We start from the raw sequence: 10367 nt of genomic DNA, 5'->3' as shown, positions 1-10367 counted from the left end.
GATTTCTCGGGGTTGGTAAAAACTAAATAATTATTGCCAGCAAACATAATTAATTTGTAATTTAAAGCCATAGGTAAGACATTGATATGAATTAAAAAGAGGAAGGGTCCAAGAATATGCTCTTGAGGTGCACCCTAATAAATCTATATTTACCTTTAATCTACATATTAGCTTGACATTATGATTTCAATAAGCATTGAAACCAGAGTGAATCATAAGCTACATTAGTTTGAGTCTTTTGGATGAAAAGTTGAGGGGAGGACACTGTGAGAGGGTGGTAGGGGGAGGTTACAGACTACAGACAGTCAGTATGTGACAGACACGCGTCTAGTGATGACGTACAATCACCGTCCTCCTGTAACTTACCTAACTATTAGTCACTATATGTTGAGGGGAGGACACTGTGAGAGGGTGGTAGGGGGAGGTTACAGACTACAGACAGTCAGGATGTGACAGACACGCGTCTAGTGATGACGTACAATCACCGTCCTCCTGTAACTTACCTAACTATTAGTCACTATATGTTGAGGGGAGGACACTGTGAGAGGGTGGTAGGGGGAGGTTACAGACTACAGACAGTCAGTATGTGACAGACACGCGTCTAGTGATGACGTACAATCACCGTCCTCCTGTAACTTACCTAACTATTAGTCACTATATGTTGAGGGGAGGACACTGTGAGAGGGTGGTAGGGGGAGGTTACAGACTACAGACAGTCAGTATGTGACAGACACGCGTCTAGTGATGACGTACAATCACCGTCCTCCTGTAACTTACCTAACTATTAGTCACTATATGTTGAGGGGAGGACACTGTGAGAGGGTGGTAGGGGGAGGTTACAGACTACAGACAGTCAGTATGTGACAGACACGCGTCTAGTGATGACGTACAATCACCGTCCTGCTGTAACTTACCTAACTATTACGTCACTATATGTTGAGGGGAGGACACTGTGAGAGGGTGGTAGGGGGAGGTTACAGACTACAGACAGTCAGTATGTGACAGACACGCGTCTAGTGATGACGTACAATTACCGTCCTCCTGTAACTTACCTAACTATTAGTCACTATATGTTGAGGGGAGGACACTGTGAGAGGGTGGTAGGGGGAGGTTACAGACTACAGACAGTCAGTATGTGACAGACACGCGTCTAGTGATGACGTACAATCACCGTCCTACTGTAACTTACCTAACTATAACGTCACTTACAACATGTTGATAACTACTGTGTGTGTCATTGTACTATGTGAGTATCATTATAACTACCATCACGTGTTATTTCATGCTCAATAAAAAAAATATATATTTAGGTATATCCAAGTTATATCAAAGTACTGTATACCAAAACATTATATAGATATATTTAGGTATATCTAGGATTTCCCTTTACTTCCAAATTTAGGGTAACTTGGGATCTAATTTTCTTGCTATCTGTGACTATGCTAAATTCATAAAGTAAATTTATAATGTACACGTTTTTGGTTTTGTCTCTTTCATATTCCAATTTTTACAAACTATTTTAAATAATTACCGCGTCAAAATATTAGTTATATGGAAAACATTTCTACTACAATTTTAAAATGCTCAATCTTTAAAAGATTATGTTAGCCTTGCCCAATTTTAGTTATTTATCACTTAGGATCTTCTCAATCTTAAAAAAGCCCCTTAACCATTGAAATTGATACTTCATTAAATTAAACAATGATGATTTAAGGTACCTAACAAAGAATTACAGAAATCTAGAGAAAATAAAAATCACAACGTTTAATGTTAAGAAATGCTTAATCTCTTAATGGAATAACCCCCACATCAATTTTTTTCCAACAGTAATATATGCTCCATGTTCATATAAGTAAGTTGTGCACTATCAATCTATTTTCTTCAAAAAACATTTTTGTAACACGTATTGCCTCGACATCCAACATAAGTAATTTAACTCATTACAAAATATATACTTTTTCTTAAAATCAAGGAGAGTTTCTTATTAAAATACCTGAATTTATAAATGTTTTCTTTTTTGTTCAAAATCGGTATAAAGCCATTGAGATAAATAATATAATACAACACTTTATTTATTTATATTTTCTTAGAATGACGAAACATATTTTAATTGTCGAATAAATTAGATTTATACGTCATGTTTATGTTTCCAAAAGAAAGTTTATTTTACACAAATTAAAAAAAAGAACGTTTCCGTTTTTAAATAGTTTTTTATGTTGGAGAACGAACAGACATAACTCAGTTTATGGCGAATATTAGAATATTTATATTTTCTAGACTTTTCTTTTGTATGTGATAATTTGTATTTTATTAAAGATTGACCTGTAACTGTACGATTGTATGAAATCATAATCAATTATGAGGATTTTACAATTCAAGGACACTCAAAAAATATCGTACTGTAAATTTAATGTTATCGTAGGTTACTAAATAGTTCTATGAAAAATATACAAATATCAACTTTATGAATATTTACTTTATATTGTGTAATTAATTGGGTTCCCTACATAATCAACTCCTATTAAGTAGCAACGCCATTTAATATATGAATATAATAAGATAATATTCCTAACAGAAATAGGTTAAAAAAATAGAAGTAATTAATAGAATACATCAATTCACAAAATAATACACGAATAAGCTGTAAGATAAAATTTAACACATTTATTTGATAAAAAAATTTTTACTAACAATATATATTCAAGTCAATCTTTTTAAATCATCGAACAAAATACGGTTGTACAAAACTAAACTAAATATTATCCAGTAGTTAAAAATATACAAAATAGCTAATAAAGATTGAAGACCAAACCAATTGAAGACCAAATAAAAAATCAAATGTTTAAACTAAGGCTAAGTTTTAAAGTTCCAATTATTAACAATTACCTAAGTACCTGTTGATAGCTGTGATAGAAATTAGTTTAGTCACCACAACACCAGTACAAAGGTGTCACTATTCCAACATTGTCAAATTCTAGCCAATGATCTTTGCTCAGGGTGAAATCAGTTATTTCACCTAAACAATGTAATTTTACCTAATGGGGTTTCTCCATCATAATAATTTGATAGCTGTGGGACAACGCCACTAGATAATAGCCAATTTAGCAAAAAAGAAAAAACAAAAAAAAACACAACGATCATTCTAAAAGTTATTAGCCTATTACTTTTTAATAAAGTATCAGTAGTGTACGGTTTAGTATTGTGTTCAAAACCAAGTATAACATAATACTTTGCAGCAACAAATATTCTATTACTAAATGTAAAAGTCTAGTATCCTTTTTATTAAAATTGTCATACCTTTATTGAACCAGTTAACAGTTAACAATGAAAATTCTTAAGCAGAAATGAGGAAGTTATTAAACTTCCACTTGATTGGCTACTTTTCTAAAAGGATTATTTCTCTCTCTGGATCCTTCTGGTGCGCATGAGTGACTGAAAAATTGAAAACAAAATTAAATAGATCGGCTTAACATTTCATCAATTATCTTTATAAACTCTGATAAATGTTTTGTAGCTATGATGCTTTTAATTTTGCTTTAATTTCAATGTACATTTTCTAAATCGACTAGAGGACCCATGCTGCACCGCAGAGTTAAAATAAATATAATATCCGAGGAATAATAACATTTATGATTTTCAATCAGAGTAAAACAGTATCTTGAGCTGATTCCAACGATCAATAGCTCAAATTATCACTTATAATTTACTGATTATTTTGAGTCTAAAACATATAAAACATTACCAATACTGTAGCTATTGATTTTTAATCATATAAAACCTTATGAAAAATAATTTTTACGTTGGTTGTTTACCTTGCGTTTGCTTGAAATTCGTCTGATTTGAATAACTAATAACTTACATGAAACTTGGTATTCACTAAAGGCGCTGATCCAAAAAATATAGGATATATAATTACTGGTGAAATACATCTTAAATGGAAGTAAGAGTTCGAAAATGAATCAAATTATGTTTTTTGATCGAGTAATACAGTAGGTAAATATATGCCGATGCTTTATGTGAAATCTTTGCGTGCATTCCTTCAGTTTAAAACCTCAATCATGGAAATCGGTCTGGTAGAAGAGCCAAACCGAACTCGAAAAAGAAAAACTAGATTTAACTCCCATAAGAAATACATGGGGAGCAAATTAAGTTATCGTATAAGCCGAGTGGGATTAAAGATAAATATATTCCGATGCTTGATAAATTTTTGCGTGCATACCTTCAATTTGATACCCCAATAATGAAAATCGGTCGGGTAGAAGAGCCAAACGAACTCGGAAAAGAAAAACCAATTCTTTAAAATATATAAGATAGTGTGACGATATTTAGGTTGTCACTACTTTAAAGAGTAGTAGATAAATGTTTTGTGAGTAGAATGGATAATAGTGTTTACAAAATAGCTTGATCAGCTGACATACAAAAAGCATTTTTTTTAGTAGAGAAGGTTGTTAACTGACACAGTAAGTGTTATTAATGTGATAGTCGTAAGTGTGGAGAGCTTTGAGGGCACAAAAATTCATCCTTGAGTCCAGGTTAATATGTAGTTGTAGTTCAGTTTATCAATATTTAAATTACAATTTAATAATTTATTTTTTTCCAAAAAGTTTAATCTAAATACATATATATATATAACTTCTTTGGATTGGAATATTTTATTGAAATTTTTCTGTTTAGTTACTGACACCCAGAATAGTAGGTGAAAGCTAACCATTCCCATACTTTCACAACTATATTAAAGCTTTTATAAAAATGTTATTTTTAAAATCCACGTTTGTAGACCCTGAGCTGCTTGACACGAAGACTAAATTACTTAACATAAGGTTAATAACCTGTCGTCAATCAATACTTAAATTACTTACGTACAGTAATCCCATCACAGCTCAAGAAAATGTGTCAATTTGGTACATTCTTCGGGTTTTAAACACCATCGTCAGCTTCAGATACTTTAAGTTTGTCTCTTGTTACTTGTAAGGTCTGTCAACCATTGTTAAAACAGGCCTGTTTCAAAGTTTTAATGTTTCTTGTTGTATTTTATCTAAATTTTGTTCGTACCGTCCTGAGTTTGCCTTTTGACGATGTTTACGACTACAGGTACCTGAAGCTGACGATAGTTTTTTAACACCGAAAAACATTCTAAATTGACGAATTTTGTTGATCTGTGACAGGATTACGTAAGTAATCTAGTCTGAAAACGTTATTGATGTTTGAAATTACGAGTTATCTTCACAAGACCCTTGAATTAGTGATTGATTTTCATGTGCAGTCACGGTTAATAAAAAAGAGAGTGCAAATACATTTACAGTATTTTTGACACACGTAAACATGTAATAAAATTGGAAAAAATCACAAATGATTTGAAAAAGGTGATATTTCTTTTTTATATTAATTTCACACAACATCTTTATTTACTATAAATGTCTCAAACCCCTACAAAAAGAGGATTATCTTCCTTCAGTTAAGATACTGAATGCGATAGGATCACAACTAACATTACACAAGGGACTAAAATGAGATCATTGGAATAAAAAAGTTGAATGTACTATGTAACAGTGTCTACATTTATTCTGTTTCAAAGTCATTCCCACATTCCAAACTGTACATTTCGAAAGACACAATCAGTAACCAGTGATGGTTGTATTATCCTACAGTAGAGATACTAGTGGTTGTATCGTCAGACAACACGGCCTCTCCTACAGAGACGGTCGTCGTGCAGTGCAAGGATCGCTCCTACCTGGACAACTGTCTCAAGAAGTTGCCTCCCATCCTGGAGAAGTCTGAGATGAAGGGGATCCCCAGCTCCAAGATTGACGTCGATGCTTCCTGCAGGTGACAAATAATTTTGGCTAAATATGCGAATATAAATTCAATTCGTCTTTTCAAATCCTTCGGTTCTTTTAAAGCAAACACCTTCTGAATGGTAGTTTGTTTTTTTTTTTAACAAGGCTAGAACTAAGATTTCGTTCAAAGAATCAAATAACAAAACGTCTTAAATTAATACTTTTTAATGTAGTTTCGGCTGCTTACAAGTGTCAGACATCTAGTTCAGGTGAACGCAGGAACGCTAAGACAGTAAATCCCAACCCGTCCACTCAAGGATTGGCTGTGAAGCATCAAAAACAGAAAGGCAAATCTCAGATCAATTTAAAACCCGAAGTCTAAATTCCCTTCTATTGGTCAGTCACAAATAGCCACTACCATTCGTGAATTTAATACATGCATTTTACATCAAAGTAAAACAGTAAATTTCAAGCTATTAGCACAACTGATTTTATCATTTCACCTTGCAATTATGATTTTCAGTGCATTTAAGATAGGCATGGGATGCATGGACACGTTTGCTAACACTTGCCTCTCCACGGCAGACAGACAGACCTTGGATGCTCATGTCGCTGGAGCCAGACACACATTCAAGTTCCTTTGTGACGACCCAGTCTTCCAGTCTGGTAAGTAATGTTCTCACTGTGTAAGCAAACTTCACACATCTACTCCTAGAGTTAATAGAATTAATTAGTTCATAGCTCAGTCTGTAAATGTTTCTATGATAATTATATACATGAATACATCAACAAAATCCTTATTAGCTTATTAGCTTGTTTTTAAAACGTAATAGCTTTTTCACCTTACTGCCACTACGATGTTTTTAGCTATTTTACAAACGTTAATTGGAGGCTGAAAGCTAAGTATTGCTGTCCATGCGAGCTGTCATCGTCATTCCTAGGGCCAAAAACCAGCTGAGTTATTTACGGTACCTTAAATACACAAGCAGTATCTACATGACTTGTATTATTGGCACCACAGAGTAGCAACTATTTATTATTATCATTTCTCCTGTTTACTTTATAGTTTACTGTTGTTGTAGTTTACTGTTTACTGTTTGTTTATTTCTCAACTTTATAGTGTTGTGAAAAATAGTGTTCGTACCACGGACCAAAAGGGTTTTGCCGGCTCGAGATCGTTTCGAACTTAAAAATGATCTCGAGACGGAAAACCCTAATTTCGACCCTACTTACGAAATATACTACATTCCAATGACGTTGTTTTAATAATCCAACAGGTTTAACCATTTGTAATAAATGAAAATACCGAATGACAATAAAACTTAAATTTTTTAATTCCACTTCTAAAACTACATCAAATATCAAAAGAAATGATTTTGTATTCTGCAGCAAACGTTAAAGATACTATTTAGCAAAATTACACCATAGCTATCCCAGTATTTGGCTTTGTCTCTCAAAAAAGGTGATAGAAAATGAAAGTGAAAAAATTGTTTACGAGGCAATAAAAGTACACTTTAAGCGATAGCGAAGGGAGGTTACTTGAAGCAAAGTGCTGAAGGCTGAGATTGAAAATTCCCTCATAATTTACAACGAATCATAAACATACTGTTAGAGTTTTGTACAATAATTCAAATTGAAAGCTTTTAAACTGTTTATTTAGGAACTAGTTGAACCGGTGGTAGAGTGAAGGACTCAATTTCTTAACAAAACTTCACACAGTTCGGAATCTTGAACACTTTCTTAAAAATATTTGTGTTCAATCCATCGTGGGGTTTGGAAAACCTTGTTAGGAATGCTTATTTTATCAAGAAACATTCTTGTAGTATGGATATAACGAAAATAATTTAGTGTGTTAAAAAATGTATACAAAATATTGTTATCGAAATAAATTTATTTACGTTGCAGAGTACCTGCAGTACACGTCTTGCTACAAGGCCATCAGCAAGGACTGGGACAACTGCGCCAACAGGTTCGTCAGTCTAGTCAGAGAGGAGGTGGTGAGGAAGAACACCACCATGGAGTCCAGACTGCTGGAACTCTGCTGGTGGGTAGCCTGAGAGGTTATAGAATTTTAAATGGAAGAGTTAAGTGTACGAACAGCCCCAGTAAGCTTTTCACACATTGAAAAATCACAAATGTGGCTCGTCACAAGATATTGGGTGGCAATGCGAACTGCTGCCAAATAGTTGTGTACTTTACTTTTACAACCTACATTATTGAAGCTTCAACCAGATATTCATTTAAACCTACTGTTTTGACATTAAAAATTTTGCTATTTTAAAGACTCAACAGACACCGTGTTTTCTGAAAGAAAAAAAATTTCTAACCAAGCAGATATTGTTCGTAAAACAGATTCATTAAAATGATGTTGTTGAAGACGAAATTCTTGTAGGTGATCAAATTGCTTCTGTTGAAGTCCAAAAGCTAATCAATATACTACCCACTAACAGTAACACGTTCATTCTATAAGTAAGACTGTTAAAGTTAGAAGAATCATGGTGTATCAGCTCCACATATCATCTCACTGCATTCTACACTCATCCTTCAACGTATTTGGTTTAAAATATGGCCCTAGGTAGCGTCCCCATTTTAATAAATGATAATTGATACCTATCAGCACAACCAATTCAGTAGTGTTTGATTTCACTTGGATCAACCAGATACGCTCCAATTTATAACACTTAACATACAATACTAACGGCAAACATGAAAATTCTCACTAATGTTACACTTTGCCTGTTGCCAGTGCAAGACACGGGTTCCTCAAGTGCGTGTACGTAGCGGCTCGACTCAAATGCAAGAAGGAGGAAGCTCTGTTCATCAAGAAGATCGCAGACACGTTGTCTAACATGCGTGTGTACTCCAAGCACTGTCGCAACGTGGACGTGGCGTTCTGTGGATCAGCTGATCGTCCACTCCTGTCAGTGCTGCCTCTACTGCTGCTCTGTACATTGGCCTTGGTCAAGTGAAAACGTTGTAACATGACGTTCTGTGGATCAGCTGATCGCCCACTCCTGTCAGTGCTGCCTCTTCTGCTGCTCTGGACATTGGCCTTGGTCAAGTGAACACGTTGTAACATGACGTTCTGTGGATCAGCTGATCGTCCACTCCTGTCAGTGCTGCCCCTACTGCTGCTCTGGACATTGGCCTTGGTCAAGTGAACACGCTGTAACATGACGTTCTGTGGATCAGCTGATCGTCCACTCCTGTCAGTGCTGCCTCTACTGCTGCTCTGACATTGGCCTTGGTCAAGTGAACATGTTGTAACGTGGTGTTCTGTGGATCAGCTGGGATCAGCTGATCGTTCACTCCTGTCAGTGCTGCCTCTACTGGTACTCGGGACATTGGGCTTAGTCAACACGTTGAAACATAACTACTGTATATCTCTGTAAATACCTCTATACTTTGTGAATATATGAGTTGGGATATTTATTAAATATTCGAATTGTAATCAAATAATATTTATAACCCTAAATCAGATAATCCATGCTATGTTTATTTTTTTATAGAGGGTTGGACAACAGTTATGACTCCTCCTATTAACTTCTTAATGATTTACAACAGGAAAGACAAAGTCTGCAGACCTCTATATGTCATTAGGGAGTTATTTCGTTGGTATCCCAATTCCATCCGAAAACACAAAACGGGGTATTTTGGGGGTAGCTCAACATTTTAAAATATAAATCGCCATCAAGTGACACCTCATTTTAAATGCCATTGTTTTAAAAGAATCGGTGAAAACTAGATATCCCTATCTCAACCCAATACAAAATTGCGTGTTAAAAAAATAAATAGTTTTATCGGGTCCAATTTTCGAACTATTGGATTTTCTTAGTACTTTTCCCCTCACTATCGCTTTTTGTACATTAGCCCCTATTAATTTTTTTTTCCTATGATAAGTCGACTTGATCTTACATACTTACTCACTATTCGTAGTTTTGATTGAAACATTATCTTATAATTAAATAATAATAGATAATAACGATAATATACAGGGTTAGTAAAAAGTGTGGAGACCCCCTGTTATTTTTTTAACGGCCCATACTAGAAAAACTAAACTCGGCACACCTTTATGGCATGTTATGAAGTACTTTTTAAGCCTAATAGCCCCTTGCCTACCAAACCCAAAATGGGGGATTTTGGGGGAAACTCAAAAGTTTTTAAAGATAAGCCCCGTCAAGTGACCCCTCATTTTGAAGGTCCTGGTAAAAGAAAACTAACAACGCAAACTAGAGGTTTCTATCTCAATCCAGTAAAAAATGGAAGCTGATTGAAATCTTTAGAAATCGGAAATAACTTGCAATTTTATATTCAATTGGCTGCCATATTTTACTGTGTTAAGATAGAGACCTATAGTTTGCGTTGTTAGTTTTCTTTTATTATGACCTTCAAAATGAGGGGTCACTCAATGGGGCTTATCTTTAAAAATTTTGAGTTTCCCCCAAAATCCCCCATTTTGGGTTTGGGAACTTATGAGAATTTCAATTGGCTGCCATTTTGTACTGAAATGAAATAGAGACCTCTAGTTTGCGTTGTTGGTTTTCTTTTACCAGGACCTTCAAAATGAGGGGTCATTCAATGGGTCTTTGT

At 34.7% G+C, this 10367-nt stretch overlaps 1 protein-coding gene across 1 annotated transcript; it reads left to right on the top strand.

Annotated features, from left to right (window-relative positions):
* Positions 1-744: 744 nt before the first annotated feature.
* On the top strand, positions 745-8746 carry LOC128989373 (uncharacterized). Its single transcript, XM_054411262.1, has 5 exons — positions 745-856; positions 5649-5826; positions 6301-6443; positions 7683-7821; positions 8524-8746. The coding sequence occupies exons 1-5, from the start codon at positions 745-747 to the stop codon at positions 8744-8746; spliced, it is 795 nt and encodes a 264-aa protein (XP_054267237.1).
* Positions 8747-10367: the final 1621 nt, after the last annotated feature.

Source organism: Macrosteles quadrilineatus, unplaced genomic scaffold (genome assembly GCF_028750875.1).
Source record: "Macrosteles quadrilineatus isolate MER2022 unplaced genomic scaffold, UCM_ALF_1.0 Scaffold_3__2_contigs__length_128488019, whole genome shotgun sequence".
NCBI classification, from domain to species: domain Eukaryota; kingdom Metazoa; phylum Arthropoda; class Insecta; order Hemiptera; family Cicadellidae; genus Macrosteles; species Macrosteles quadrilineatus.
This window is presented reverse-complemented; position numbering and strand designations above follow the sequence as displayed.